The sequence below is a fragment of the Bemisia tabaci genome, chromosome 1 (assembly GCF_918797505.1).
Source record: "Bemisia tabaci chromosome 1, PGI_BMITA_v3".
Taxonomy (NCBI): Eukaryota; Metazoa; Arthropoda; class Insecta; order Hemiptera; family Aleyrodidae; genus Bemisia; species Bemisia tabaci.
The window spans coordinates 67,315,485-67,332,002 of NC_092793.1; the positions used below are offsets into that span (position 1 = coordinate 67,315,485).

Consider the following 16,518-nt stretch of genomic DNA (forward strand, 5'->3'; position numbering starts at 1 on the left):
TGAAGAAATTAATCGATTTTCAGTCATCGACAAATTCTTCGCAGTAAAATGAGGTGTTATTCCTTTGGAACATACCTACAATATAAATTGGGTAAGAACTACTAACCTCACCATGTATGAGAGTTTGAAGATTGTTAGTATGGTTTTTGTTCACTGTAAATAAATCTCCTTTCAATAAAAAGTTCATTTTATTTCCTCAAGTAGAAGAAACTTGAACATCTCCCAAAACATCATGATTTGAGGTTTGATGTTGTTGCTGCTTAGCAATTAATAGAAAAAAAACTTCCGGACAAAAATGAAACTTGATTGATAGTTTTCTTTTAAAATAATCAACTTTTATTTATTGGCAAAAAGTTACAATTATATCTTCTTAAACATTCACTCTTATGTTTGCAAAAATATAACATGCAGATAAAAAATTTGATTAAAGTCATAAAGGAAAATACACAAAAAAACAAGAGATTTGGAGCTGGTTAAGTAACATTCTTCCTCTTTCTTTCTATTAAGTTCACTTAGAGGGGCAAACAAATTACAGGCCGAAACCGCTGCACTTAGGATGTTTTAAAACTTTTAGGAATGTTACTTAATACTATATTTGAGATAAAGGGACATCCTTTTGAAAAATCCACTGGTGATCCCAAAACTCTTGATGAATCATGAGTGAATTTTTTTGAGCTTGAAGTTTTTTGGTGCAGCATCTCTTAAACATAGCAGGGCAAAAGTCCTGAAGAAGCTAAGAATCTCATCAATGATTGCAGCTAGAAAATTTGAAATTTAGGGCAAATACCTGATCTAAAAACTAATGTTTTCAAATTTTAACCCCTCCTCCAAAAATATGTTTTTTCTCTTTCAACTCAAGCGATAAAACAGCATTTTTCATTCTGTAGCTGCAACAACTTAAAAGAATTTACACCATCTTCAGACTATAGCTACCTCTGTATGATAGAATAATATTCTAAATATTCAAAAACACCTAGAAAACAAGGGATGAAGCCCAATTTGGATACCGTTCTTGTAATCGTCATTACAGAATCACTTAAGTGTTGCATTGCAAATTCTTAGGTGATAAGTTTATTCAAAACTTTCGAAAGCTGATTAAATTTTCAAAGTGTCTGCAGTGAGGGCAAGTTTCCTGATGTTACTCAAACAAATAGCAGAGGCCTCTTGCAATTCTTCGTCTGTTGATCCAATTGTTTCGAGTAGATACTGTAAAACACAAAGATAAAGGAAGGCGTAGGCAGTATAAAAAATCATGTATGATTACAAAATGGTTTTGATTGGCTAGTATTTCTGGAGGCAATGCACCAGGAATGAGACAGTAAGAGAGCAAATGTATGCCAAATAGACCATCAAGCATGGAATTATGACGAAACAACTAATATGGTTCGGTCATGTTCGGAAAAAAACAAGAAATAGCAGGTTGCCAATATAAGGTCCTAGACTTGGTCGGGAGGGATGAGCTTGAAGCAGGGATGTTAAGGTGCTCGATTTCCTACGGGTTGTGGTTTGATTGGGGACAATGGCGGTTGGGTGTCAAAAAGCTCCAGGAAGGGACATGTAAACATCACTTAAAGAGACATGTATATCATGTAAATCGTTACATGTGTTCATGTAATTGAAGTTTCTTCTGAGGTATCTAGGAATCGATTTTTTAGCCCTATGCAAGCGAGAAACTCATTGGAGGAGAATGTAGTGTGGGCAAAGAAATCAGGTCTTAAAATAATGAGTTAGGAAACAAACTATGCTAAAAAAATCGATTGGCTGATACCTAGTAAAAAACTGCAATTATATTAATTGACGGCCATCATCAAATTTTGATAAGTGTATTCTTGTATATATGATTACGAAAATTTAATTGAAAACTTTTTTAAACCAAATTGAAAAAGTCCAAAAAAAAGGAATAACATCTATTATACCCAATCTGTTGAATGAAGCAGTGAAAGCCAGGAGGTAGACTGCATTACAACATTGCAAAGAGTGGTTATGTGATAATAGCTGGGGTCAGGTCGCCACTCAGTTTTTTACTTGTTTTTATGTTTTTTGCAGCTGAAAATGAGCTGGTAACAGCTCGAAACGTCCTGCCTTTTAGTGTTTTTAATGTTCTAGCATTGTTTACCCATATTTTAATTCTCTCCTTCTTTATTCGTATATTCAGGCTATGTTTTTGTGCTTTATCGTTACAACATTGCTAAGTCTCATTTGACAATGATTTCTGGGTGAATTCAAAAGCGATTTTGAGAAAATCTCAAATATTTTAATCAAATCCAAACTCTCATCATGTTTATGTCCCTTTGGAATTTCAGTGAGACCAATTTTCCTTTTCACTACAGAATTCCTTTCAATTAGACTGGGTTCAATGAATTATTAGTGAACGAAGAGATACTTACAGGCACAACTCTACTTTGATGCAACGTAATACAGTTGAAAGGGTCTTGAGAGAGATTGGCAAGAGCAAGGGCAGTGGTACGATGAACTTGCTTCCTCTCACTAATCATGTATTCAACTAGAGATGTAACAGCCCCAAGACGACCGAATTCATGACAGTTTGTTGACCAGTTGCAACAGTTGGCAATGGCTGCTGCAAGGTGTTCTCGTAAATTGTCATCATCCTAAAAAAAATAAAACCAAAAAGAAATCAAATCTGGTACAAGTAGAGTTCACCAAATATATTTTGACACAAAATCACAGATATTTTAAGTTACTAATGTTAAAGATGAATCATCGGTAAATTAATTGTTTAAAAAATCATAAGGACTCTAGCCGTAAATGTAGATAATTTCACTGATAAGCAAAACAGATGTATCACGCATGACTCATCAATGACTTCTGCAATTAATTGTGTCATCCATTTTTTGATTTTACCATTGAGAAATATGATACTACACTGAAGGACTTCATTGATTAATTTTTCAAAATCAGCTATAAAAGACTTTTAGCACGTACCATTTGAGCACATGAGTCATTTTGACAGTTGGTTTTTTGGCCATTGCACACTTATTTTCCCAAAAATTAGACAATATTCATAATGAGAGGGAAAGCCACATTCCACGAATATTTTACCTTAGAGATTAGTAGTATGGTGAAACACTAATTACGATCGGTCTGGAGGGCAACTTCAACTACTTAGAATCATTAATTCTATTCTTCAAACCTACAAGACGGAAAATATTTGCAAAAATAAATTTTCCCTCACAATGAGAAATTTTCTAATTTTTCAGAACATAAGTGCACGTTAGTCAAAGTAATCAACTATCTCTAAGATGAAAATCCACCAAAAAAGCCGTTAGCATCGAAAATTAATGTTCCACAAACTGCATGTGGAATTCCTCATGGAAACAGTGCTGGGGGGGGGGGGGGGGGTATCTGGACCTCCTTAGCTGAATAGAGGGCTGCTATTCTACATCAGAGATAAATCTGAGGATTATTTGTCTACACATTTTGAACATTTTATATTTGCTGTTGAAGTCACCAAATGCATTCCATCCCGAAAATTGGTCCTAAGTGATTTCCGGGATCACCTTCAGTTTGTTCAGCTGCTGGATACATTTGAAAATAGTGAATTGAACCATCACACTTAATTTCATTTTTGCATGTGCACTAAGATAAACCTGTATTGCTCTCTCTCTCAAAGTTATTTGCCATGTTCAACTTTTTTCAGATCATCTAAAAAGACGTGCACACATACAAGTGCAAAATATATGCAAAAATCTCATACTTTTCCATGTGTAGTAGTAAACACATCTACTGCAGCGCTGAAGCCTCGTTTTTTTTTTTTTTGCTTGGAGGTAAACTATGTTTTCATCCTTGACTCTTAGAGGTTCCTCTGTTTGTGATATGACTTGTAAATAATTCCAAACAACATAGACCACAATTTTCAAGATAGATACAAAGTTGGATGAAAGAGGAAAATTTGAAGGGAAGAAGGGAGCTTCCAGCTACATTCATCCTTGTTTTTCATAGACTGTAGCAGCTGGTCCATTCAACTTGCAACGTCCTAAACAACCACAGACTAAAATGATCTATCTTACTCGCTCTCTACAGTCTCCGAGCACCAAACTAGCACTGTTCAGGAGCATTCACCACGTTGCTTATTAGGGAGAGAGAGTTGCTGGAAGGTAAAAAGGTAAAAGGGTAGAAGGAGGACGAATTTCAATTGCTTCAGACACCTAAGAAAGTTGCCAGTGAGGACGTTAGCATCGATGACAATTATTCTAGTCCTTCTTGCAGCTAAGTCAAGACGGGACTGAATTGACCATGCATAACTGGCCAGCCGCAAAAATTTTCTCCGCCCTGATTATACTTGGGCAAGGCATGTGCACTGCCCACTCCTCGATTGCTCTCCTCTCACTGCACTCAGGAGAAGAGAGCATCATAAGCCTAAAAAACATGATTGATTGCAATAAATAAAAAGTAAATGTTTCAGGGACATACACTTAGACCAATAACATTATTCCCGTGTTGAATCAAAGAAATTTTTGTAACCTTCACTGAGTCTTGGTGATAGCTCGCTCTAGTACAGCTTGGAGCTCATGTAAAAAAAAAAAAAAAAAAAAAAAAAAAAAAAAAAAAAAAAAAAAATCAATGAACTTGCTTTGCTTGATGTTGTTTAAGTGTCTACTTAGTTGAAAGTATTGTTCAAATATGAAGTGGCTCCTCCAGAAGAAGCTTGGCGATTTGTGACCTGACAGAGATTTTCATACAACTAAAATAACTTTTGCCTATTTCTCAGACTTTTAAGACTTTAATCAAAGTGTCAAATCTCCTTGGAAGTTATTCAAATTTATTTCTCATTGACTGTACAATGTTATGCTATGGTTTAACAGACATAATTGTGTCCAGTATCATGCAGTTTACCAGCAGTATTAAGCACTAAGCATTTTATTATTTGTTATAACATAGCAATGGCAATACTAGAAAAACAATATTTCTCCCTTCACAGCTTGCAAACATACTTTACTTTTTTCAAAAACACTCGAAAGTCATTACTGAAACAAATTTCACAGAAAAAAAAATTCTGAACTAACATCCCAATGGGCTAATTCATCAATTTCTTTTTTCTGCTTTTGTAAAATTTTCTTTCTCTCTTTTAGGCATATCCACTGAAAGTTTCATGTAAAATAATCAAGTGGTTTCCTCGTGAAAAAATCGAACATGAGGAGAAATTTTAAAGCACAGAGATGGAGATTTATGTGTTCATTCTAGTTGTACCATTAATAGGCAGTGTTTCTGGCTTGTAGGAAGTGAGGAATCAAAGATGAGTTGGTGAATTGGTGTGAGCTGGTTTCAGTGAATCAATGCTGTGGGTATACATGAATGTTAAAAAGTAGTGGTGTGAAGTGGTTTTGTGTTGTAAGGTGAGTCCAAGGTAAGGTTTTTAATCTTGTGCCTTATCTCGTGGCCCATAGTATTCTAACTTTACCCTCCACCTAAACATTAGGCTTTGATACGTAGAAATAAGAGGGAATGCGCCACAGGTCATGCCTAAACAATTGATGCAGCCGTCATCTTTGTTCAGCTCCTTGCAAAAAATTACCTACTTCTTAATTATATATCTCTGTGACTCTGAAAAATTGACAGATAGCACTTGAAAATGAAACTTCCTCGCCAAATGCCCCTAGGATTTTTAAACAAGATTAGCGTACTGCTACTGAACTCTAAAAATTTACTAAAGCTATGTTTGTAGTAATTGCTGGTCAAATTTTTCCGTAACATTTTTCTTAGATTTTATTGAGAAAGGACTAGAAAAAGTTTTTTCTCAAAGAACTGATTAATATAGGTTAGAAGTTTGACATTTGCTGAATACTGAAAATGCATTCTGAACTTCGACTAAGTAAAAGCGATTGATTTTTGGATATCAGTTTATTTGCTGAGTGAATTCAACTTGCGGCAAAGGGGATAAAATTAACGGTGTTCATTGAGTGTCTTGAGTGAAGTGAATCAGTGTGGATGTAAAAGCAAATTTGGTTCACCTCTTCCTCTAGCAAATTCTGTTTTAGTTCGCTTTTGTTTCTGGATGAGTCTGGATTCGTTTCTGTAATCTTATTTGCTTGCTTGTTAACAGCACGCTATCATCACACAATAAAGTTTTTGAATGACTTTTCTGTGACTTACATAACATTAACACATTGACCGCCATGGGACTGTATCTGCATATTCTTAATGATACCATAAGTTTACCCGGGATTTTGACTTGCTTCTTGAGGAAAATAAAAAAATAGCCTTTTGTTTTCGAAAATTTCATGATTATCAAACATGGTAAATCCTCTGTTCAAACAATGTTGATGCAGTGTGATGACACTGCTGATGAGTTCTGCTGATGAACATCAGACTTTGAGTAGGCATTTCAGAAATCAGCCCTTTAGACTAGGATCGATTCCAGTTATTTTGGCCAGTATGGAGTCAGTGAGAGCATTTTAAACAGTTACATATGTTCAACCGCATGGCGATCAATGTATTAGGAGTGCAACACTTTTTTCTGTGGCACTGTGTTGGACATTAATGAAGTGGCTATATAACCTGAAAATGTGATTGGTAAGTATTTTCAAGGAAAGGATAGAATCCATAAATACCAAGAAGTAACACTCTACAGTATAAACATTTTTATGAAATCGAAATAGTAATTTATAGGAAATAAATTTAGTTGCTGTGCCCAACTTTTAAGTTATGGCTGGCTCAAGTCACCAAAGTTGAACATAATTTTTCTAATTGGCTGAGCTGGCTGATCCTGAGTTATCTTCACTCAATTTGCGATTGACTGTAAGCTAACAAAATTCAAACTCTGAGTTTTTCTCACAAAATAAAATCAACCCATGAATGTTGATAAGGAGTTCCTGATAATACAATGATCGAATTCATCTACAGACTAAAATCTATGATGTACTTGACATTTTCATGATTCATCAAAGCAAATGCTTTAAAGCTCTTTACTCACTCAATACTCACTTTCAATACCATAATGGAAAGGAATTTGAATTTTGCAAGGAAAAGTTATTCTTTGATAGGATGGATTTACTGATTGAGATTTATGCAATAAATTGCGAGAGTTCTTCATTTTATTTTCCTTAAAAGAAAGATAAGCAGAAGTTTTCTCTAGAAAGACATCTGAAATGCTGAAAATTAAGATAAATCTAAACTTACAGTCTTGACTAGGTGTGAGAGCATTTGAACGACTCCGTGATCAGAGATGACGGCTAAATTCTCCCGGTCTTGAGCTACTTTTGCAATTGCCGCACAAACACATGCAAGTACTTGATTATCAGGAGAGTAAAGAAGACGGACCATCAGTTCAAGTCCACCAACAAAACTTCGAACTAGTTCCCCAGAATTCTGAAAATACAGCTGAGAATTAGAGGCATTCATTTCTCCATTGAACATTGCAGTCTATTAACCGACTAGAATTTCCTATAAAAGCACAAGACTCACAAAAAATCCAACTTCAAAAAAGAGACATCTCATTCTTTTTTCTGAAATTTGATAGATATGATATCCACTGTATCAAGCAGCATCTGAAACTCCATCACTTCAAAAAATAAAAATAGGTGCTGATTAAATTGTTTCGTACCAGAGGACTTTTTTACTTCAATGATTGTGAACTTTGCTATCATGCACCTCGTGCACTTCAACACACTTTGTATCCACTCTCTTTCAGTGATTTTATAGCAATAATCTTAACAAATTATCAACGGATTGGACCGCAACTTTTTGAGATCATTGCTATTTGAGAGCATGCAACCTCCTTTAGCATCCTGCTTCATATGAGAAAACATTAAATACAATCATATAAACAAGAAGCACATTAATTACCTTTGCATTTTGGACACAAGGAACTAGGGCCCATGCTGCCTCGGCTTGCACTTTTGGGGAGTCATTTTTAAGTAATGACCAGATCAATCGAACACCATCCATCTCCTCAATTTCTGCCATGCATTCTGAGTCCCATGCGCACTCTCCAAGAACTCTGGTCGTATTTTCTAGTAAAGGCTGATTTGTCAAGTTCAGCAAATTCACTAAAGGTGGAATCCCTTGCACTTTCCTAATCACATCACGGTTATGTGCCAGTTTTGCACATTCTGCAAGGGCACCCACAACATTAGTTAGAACCTGAGAAAAAATGAAATAATGATTCCATTGGAGGAAAATTCCATAAGACCAAGAAATACACATTATGGCTAGGAATATCAAAGAGAATGTCATAGGATGAAATTCCACTAGTTAAACTGGTTTTAAAAACTGTCCACTAAAACGTAAGCTGTACAGTTACACTCTCTATCTATTCATATCTGTCACATTACACTTACTGAAGTAAATTTGTTATCTACACACTAAGCTTCATGAACTGTCTTCAGCAAAATTGTGCGTCTCTTTTACTAAAACCTTGGTCGATTTTGCATTGTGGTGGATGACCTAGTCAGATGATAAGAAATCTTAAGTATCAAGATTGCCGCAATTTCTACAACTTAACACTCCTGATTCAGTACAAGTTATGTTTCCCGATTAATGTTTCCCACTAAGCATCTCTTAGCAATTTTAAAATTTTGCAATGGACTTACCCCTTCCGGAAACAAAAAAATTCATTTCTGCACTTACTTGCTCGTCTTCCTCTGCCAAAAGTCCAACCAATGTGTTCACAGTCCTCAATTCATCCAGTCGACGTACATTGTCAGGACTGATAGCACACTTCCAAACAGCTCCTGTGCAAGCTGCCAGGAGAGGTTGATTACTCCTCGTTTTCTCGGACTTTATTAAACCGACTAATGGGTCAAGACCTCCGTGCTGACGTACCGCATTCCTCGTTGTCATGTCCTCAGCACACTGAAAAAGTCAGAGTAACCTACCATATAGACTTTTGAAGGAAGGGACAAGCTTGAATTGTGCATACATAACACAATAGAGTTGCTTTGACAGATCCATAGAACTATTAAAAACCATAACTATCCAAAACTTTAGGTTTTTTGGCTTTGATCTCCCCGCAGAGTATAGTAAGGATCCAGCACTATTCTACACTCCTGTTACAGTATTTAGGCCAAATTTTTAATGATTTTTTTCTCTTGTTTTAGGCCGACTCAATATTATTTTCTGTTACTTTCAATTTAAGTAAGTACCTTACACAAAGTGAGGGCTTGATTCCACGGTAAATACCTTCTTAATATCAATCAAAAAAGATAGTTGATCAAACGTTTGATGAGAGTAATCTAGAAAACAATAAATGAATTGGAAAAAAACAAATAATATTTCAACTTTATATTTGGTACCTTACTTTAAAAATCGCAGAGGCTGCATGTGTTTTCAGATCATCATTTGGACTAGACAGGTAGCGGACAAGATCTTCGACTATTCCTTCAGTCTGAATTGCTAACTGGTATTTACTCTGCAATGAGTGAAAACATAAATAAGTGAAATGGTTACATTTAAACAGAACAATAATTTTTTCCACTTGTCAATATGGATATCATATTTCACTTGATACTACTTTCAGTGTGACGCTTGGTTAAATTGCTATATTTCATCAAATTTGAGCATTCAAAATGTTTCATTGTGCTTTGATTGCTGGGGACGGGAAACAGAGAAAAATATTATCATTACGTTTGCAGGGGAAAACTTATGAATTTTGAGTATCCACTTAAATAAAATGTGTGCCCATTGAGTCCAGAAGGATTATGAACAAGATTCTATGTGTAGGTAAGTTCATGATTCATTCTACCAATGGACCAATAGTGTGAGCAACGCACCGTTGCCATAAATGAATAACGTTTCACAGAAACAGGCTAAAGAAAAAAAAAAGGGTTGGGTAGCCGAATTTTGGAAAAAAATGGGTTGGGAATGGTTTTGAGGTCATTTAGTCAGGAATATTCTGTCAAAAATTCAAAGTTAAGAATTTTGTTGAACAAGAATAATCCTTCGACTTTGTACTTATTATTGAGTCTTATAGAGAAATAGGCTTTGAACCTCTTTCTCTCGGTTCAAACTTAGTGTGACTAGGGGCAATTGTGTTGAATTCCGTAAAAATATACTTTAACTCACTTCAGACGCACATTGTTGAATTGTTCCAATCACAGGCAAAACAATATCTTCATGGACAGATCTTAACAACCGGGCTAAAAGTTTGACACATCCTGCTTTCCGCATGACTTCTCTGTTTTTTTGAGATTTCGACAAGGACCAGAGCGCTTTGGAACTTCCCCGTACCACTGCAACTGTGTCCTGTTTTTCTTGATCTAACTCTTCTATTGATGAGCCCAGATATACCTGTGGCACATCAAGCAAATCCACCTAAAATACGAAAAAAATACATTTTATTTTCTTAAAACCATACTTTTGATTAGAAGATGAGGAATCAAAAAAGAGAGAAAAAAATGAAAACCGATCACATGCTTCACTAAAGAATTCCGTGAAAAATCTCAGACAAAGGTCTTGCCTCATGATGATGGAGGAGATGATCCCAAAGAAGATGCTTGATTATGTTCCTCCTTGGAGGAAATGAGGGGACACACGATGAGAGGGTAGCGACAGGAAGTTTTAAATGAAATGAGGAAGTACCAACTCCCTGAAGGGTTGTGGGAGGACAGGGTGCTGTGGTGGTTAGGCGCCGCAGAGAACTAAGGAGCGTTGTGAAGGCAGCTCTTTTGTAGCTTATGTAGTTCAACTATAGAACATTGAATGGATTATCCTTCATCATTCATATGTTTCTAGCAGAATGCAATGTCAAGTATTCAAAAAAGTGAGGCAACGTAAACAATGTTGATTAAAAGTAAAAGTTTTTGCTTTGTAATCACCTTTTATTAAACTAAACAGATCACATAAAAAAGTTATGATCTGTTTTTTTCTTCTTTTTTTAATTAATATTATTTAGGACCTGCAACTTATAGACTCAGTGAGTCTGAGACAGCAGTTAATGAACAATTTTCACACATTGAAATTAAAGGGTAAATGCTCAGTTCTGAAATCTGATATGAGTAGTAAAGGGTGATAGAACTTTAGTACGAGATGCTCACTGTACTATTTTTGCTCATCATTAAAGCTAACTCGAGCGAATGAGAAACCTACAAGTTTAGGGATTCCATCCTTCTTGCGGACGATTTTCCTTGCTTTCCGAATTCTTGCTGTATTTGCAATAGTTTCAGCAGCCAGCATTTGAAGCTGAGATGAAGGATCATACAATAGCCTGACTAAAAGTGGTATTCCACCAAGGTCCGTTATAGTCCTCCTTGTATCCAAACTTGCTGTTATTTGGCTCAAAATTGATAAAGCTCCAAGCTGCGGAAGAAAAAATTATCAGATTTAATTTCTCTTGCCCATTGCTGTTAATGAATCGAATTTTGCACACAGAGATTTACTGAAAGGGTCCTACTTAAAGCAGAGCAAGCATGTTTTGATGATCTAGGTAAGTATTCGTTTTCGGACTTTGCACTTTTGAGGTTGGAAGGAATCACCAATAATCTCATATCCATCTTTTGCTTTGCACTAATATGCAAAAAATATATGTAACTTGCAAGATCCTGGAATATACCAGGTTGCAAACAATGATTTACAAGAAAATCGAAATTGACCTTAAAAGTTCAAAATTAATATGAAAGGGCCAACAATAGAGCTCTAAGTTTGAAGATAAAATAAATAGATTTTTCAAAATTTTCCTTGTGTTAAAAAAATCAGAAAAATATAAACACCTATTTTTTGATCTCATAGATTGATAAAATGAATGAAAAATACAGAGTGTCCGGAAGTTAACGTACTTAACTTTCAGGATAGCTTTTTCGACTCAAAATAAGACTTTTTTTTCCTATACACATATGCCCGAAAACGCTTCATACATGAGCTATGCGCTTACAAAGTTGCCATTATTTTTCGTTCAAATTAATATAGCTCCTCGTCATTTTTTCATAGGTAGCTGAAACTTTGCATAGGGGGGTATGTTTTAGCGCTCTATTCATTTTTTGTGTTTTCAAGGACGTACGTCTTCGAAAAATTACGTCAGAAGCTTTCCCGAATTTGAAAAATGCGATAACTTTTTTGGTATATGAAATTTCGAAAAACGGATTACGGCACGTGAAAGAGCGTAAAAAATCAAGGGGTCCAAGTGCTGCACAACATTTTCCAGAAACGCGTTATTTCGACGCAAAAGAACTTTGAAAAATTTTAAGATTTTCGAAGCTCCATTTGAAACCATGTTTTCGATAAGCCTCCAAGTATGATTTTTCGGTGGATATTTGATACCTAAAATATCGCCGCCTAACCGCGATTTTCGTAAGATGATGCTCGGGCCAGTCCCAAGCCTGGAAAAAGTGTGAGGGAAAGGTCAAGAGCCGTCTCAATAGCTTCGAGGTTTTCGAAGCCCCTTGCTCTGTAGGCAATTTTTCAATCCTTGCAGTAAAAATTGCCTACACAGCAAGGAGCTTCGAAAATCTTAAAATTTTTCAAAGTTCTTTTGCGTCGAAATAACGCGTTTCTGGAAAATTTTGTGCAGTACTTGGACCCCTTGATTTTTTACGCTCTTTCACGTGCCTTAATCCGTTTTTCGAAATTTCATCTACCAAAAAAGTTATCGCATTTTTCAAATTCGGGAAAGCTTCTGACGTCATTTTTCGAAGACGTACGTCCTTGAAAACACAAAAAATGAATAGAGCGCTAAAAAATACCCCCCTATGCAAAGTTTCAGCCACCTATGAAAAAATGACGAGGAGCTATATTAATTTGAACGAAAAATAATGGCAACTGAGCGCATAGCTCACGTATGAAGCGTTTTCGGGCATATGAGTATAGGAAAAAAAGTCTTATTTTGAGCCGAAAAAGCGATCCTGAAAGTTAAGTACGTTAACTTCCGGACACCCTGTATACTTGCAAAAGTGACCCATTGAACTGTTACTCATTATCAATGCAAACATTGCAAGATAAGTCAGATAAGATTAAAATAGAAACAATAGTGTAGGTATTCGTATCCAGAAAATACACCAAAAAGAAATCCATCTTTCTCTCAGGAAGTCTCATAAACTTTGTGAGATATCTCAAATACTTCAGCATTGGAATTTTTGGAGCTAACTAATGCAAATGAATGTCTGCCTCTAAAATTTTGCCAAAATTGAAAAATTCATACTGCGCAACATAATTTTTTCATTACACCACGCCTACGTAAGACACAAACAATCCTGACCATGTAAGTTAGTTCTCAGTGACAACTCAGGTCTTGAGAGAGACAACTAAGAATTGTTACCAAGTTGTCATATTTTCAAGAGTTGAGCTTTCTTTTTTTATTTAAACAAATTACATAACCTACTATGAGATAAGTACATGCCTTGCACCTATCTACATATATGAATTAAATATATAAAGAGACGAAGTAAAATTAGATGCTCGGTAAAAATTATCTGGAAAACTACGAATTTTGGAGTTCTCTGTCTGTTGTCGTCAGAGAATTTAGTGTTCTACATTACCATTTCAATGATACTTGATCATAAGAAGTCTCTCACTATGCTATACTTTTAATCTAAGAGGTTTCCATATTTTTAGGTTTATGCCTGCTGCTCATTTTCTTCCATGATATCTGAGTATTTTGTTGCCAGACAATGAATTGCTGCCGTGCACTAAAGAAAAAGGCACCATAATCTGCCTTATGAATGCATTAAAATAATAATGCAGAATACCTTTTAATAATGTTGAAAGACATTTAGATGACTTTCTTAAACTTTAGACAATGTATAGAATTTAGATACCTTACACTTGAAATCATTTGTCTCCAGAAGGTTTACGAGGACTTCTAAGCCGCCAATTTCTCGAATTGCTTCTTGATTCATTTCCTGTGTTAAATCCTGATCTTTAAGGCACACTAGAGCAATGACTGTTGCCGTCTGGTTTCCAGCCTGTGAAAGTAAAACGAAAGTGAATGGACAGATAATTGAAAATTTGTATTTTTACTTAGATTCTTTTTCGTCTCATTTTATTTTAATATTTGTTGTCATCTATTAGTATACAAATCATCTTCATCTTCGCATTGTTTGCACCTCCTCTCTGCTGGAGATAAACTAAGAAGCCTCATTAGTTAGGTATTGAAAAAAAACTGCAGAAATATGTAGGTGACTTGGAAGATATGCAATTGATAATTTTATGCTGCACTATGTAGTAACTCAAGTCAATTAATGTTGATTTTAGACTAAGAATAAAGAAGAACTCAATTAGAACTACAACTTATTTCATGAGTACAAACATGTAAATGTGGTGGTTGTAAGGGTTTTCATTAAAAACACAAAAAAATGAATGAAAGATAATGGCCGGTCCATCTATCAATTGACGATTGCTTTACCTGGGTATATGATTTCTTGAAATTCAACCTTAAATGCTAAGTTGAAGAATGAAAAGAAAAAAGTTTACCTTCATATATTTGATCAATTTTTGAATATGCCAATACTCCGAGGGCAACTCTTGCTGCTTCCGAGCGTCCTTCCATCTGTCCTCATCCTCCTCGTCAGAAGAGCCTCCACATACAGAGCTATCGTCATTATCTGGCAGTTCCTCCACATAGACTTCACGCGGTCCCAATTGAGTCTGTCCCTTCTCATCTTCTTCAACTCGTTGACTCATGCTTGATTAGGTATTGGATCCTTCACAAGAGCTTTCATTCCAAACTAAGAAGAAAAAGAGAGTATTTTTGGCAATTCTATTACACAATTATTACATTATAGGACTACAATACATCTCCAATGTCTGTGACAAGAAAACATTTTTTAGATTTTATTTAGTATTATTAGTACCTATTATAACTTATTTAGTGACAAAGGATAGCAATGATCGAGGAGAAAGAATTTAAGACTACTTGAAATAAATATGATAAAAAAAAACAAACAATCCCAAAAATATAAGCATTCTCTACTTATTTTGAGCTGCAAAAGTGTCAAGTAAAATAAAAAAAAATATTGCTTGCCCTGGAGGAGCTCAAAAAATGTATATGCTAAAAAATAACTGCTTACTTCACATGTTGTTTCTGATTTATCATTTTGTTCCTTCCAAGATGAAAGAAATAATTTGGAATCAAAGTGGCAGAAAATCGCATCTCATGATGTCACTTGTTTGATTAATCTTTGTATAGTAATTTCAAAAATCAACCTTACTTCCTACGATTCTTTGACCCAAGCGGAACGGGAAGAGCACATAGTTTCTTTGAAGACGAAGTTTTTGAGATATTTTCAGGTTAAAACAGGGTAAAATAAGAGATAATAAGTTAAAAAATTTGTCTCTAAAATCTAGGACGGATTCTCGTGGAATCATGAAAATTAAAGACAAAACAATACCTGAGTATTGATCTAACACTGAACAGGCGCCAGGCAACCATGGAAGCAATGCAGGAACAACTATTGATTGAAGAGAGCTTCATCCACACGATCAAATAACGTTTTCTTGTCTCACTGTATGAAAGACCACTGAATTAAAAGAATCTTGGTAAAATGACAGGTATTGGAAAGGAGGAGAAACCGGAGTGCATTCAATATGAGTTGGTCCCATATCAGAAATATTTTTTTGTTGACTCCATCTTTAACTGTCTTGTCAAGTGCATTGGTATTTTGAAAGCCAAAAAAAGTTGGAAATTTTACTGCTTGCAACAAAACTGAGTTTATTTGAAACGACTTGGCTACAAAATCTTACATAGGGCCATATTCATAGTCATTCCTTAGAAAGCTCCTTTCTTCAGGAGACCTCGCATAGTTTACGTTTATGGGAGGGTTGGTAAGTAGACCCGAATCATAGCATCACTAAAGGATAAATTCAATAAATCTCGCGTAAAATTCAACAGAATAACTTTGAACATAAATCCTTGAAAGGGATAGAAATTATTTACTGCTGGAAAAAAAACAAAAGTGGAGGGAAAAATTATATTATTTTGACTAACTTTAAGATAAGTAACTTACCTTCGAATTTTCGACACCTGCAAGAAAGTGTCTTATATTTTTTTAATTTTTTTGTAGAGGCAGATCATAGAAACCCCTTGCAAGTGTCTATCTCCAAGGTTACACTGTTGAATTATACTTTAGACTCGTTGAAATTGTCGTTTTTATGAAGCTATATTAAGGATCTGCTCAGACTGCCGTCAATCACAATTTGGACCATATGGGTCGGACTTCTAAGGAAAGAAGCTGTTGAGGGAACGACAATGTTGTTCTTTCATAAAAAATCTTTAACTTTAAGCTAATTGTTCATTTCTTCTTTGCAAAAACATGCCTTTATCAGATTGAATAAAAGAGAATACACTTCATTTCACACTTTGACATTTTGAACAGGTAACAGCTCCTTGACCTGATAATTTTATGGATTAGGTTCAATACACCATTCTCCAGCAACATGAAAATTGCTTTATAACAGCTCTCATTCCACACATGAAGCCCTCTGATAAAAATATTAGCCCCTTATAGAGCCCGCATTTTCAAATACACATTTTAGGGCCGCGGAAGTTTTATAGATGGAATATTCAACTTTGAGTATATGATTATGAACTCAATTATTTTCATCTCAATTATTGTTCTCTTTGGTCTAAACATT

General features: G+C 35.3%; 1 protein-coding gene across 6 annotated transcripts; it reads right to left on the minus strand.

Annotated features, from left to right (window-relative positions):
- Window positions 1-307: 307 nt before the first annotated feature.
- Window positions 308-16,436, minus strand: gudu (Armadillo repeat-containing protein gudu). Of its 6 annotated transcripts, none has more exons than XM_019043192.2 (12): window positions 15,276-16,436; window positions 14,359-14,612; window positions 13,704-13,850; window positions 11,044-11,253; window positions 10,021-10,269; window positions 9,257-9,367; window positions 8,587-8,811; window positions 7,804-8,100; window positions 7,138-7,326; window positions 5,970-6,065; window positions 2,388-2,609; window positions 308-1,206 (listed from the first exon to the last, which is right to left on the minus strand). In XM_019043192.2, exons 2-12 carry the CDS (start codon window positions 14,566-14,568, stop codon window positions 1,096-1,098), a joined length of 2,067 nt encoding a protein of 688 aa, XP_018898737.2. In that variant the 5' UTR covers window positions 14,569-14,612; window positions 15,276-16,436; the 3' UTR covers window positions 308-1,095. The 6 variants fall into 6 exon arrangements, with proteins under 6 accessions (XP_018898737.2, XP_018898736.2, XP_018898735.2 ...); XM_019043191.2 differs by lacking the exon at window positions 15,276-16,436 and adding an exon at window positions 15,096-15,262; XM_019043190.2 differs by lacking the exon at window positions 15,276-16,436 and adding an exon at window positions 14,955-15,262.
- Window positions 16,437-16,518: the final 82 nt, after the last annotated feature.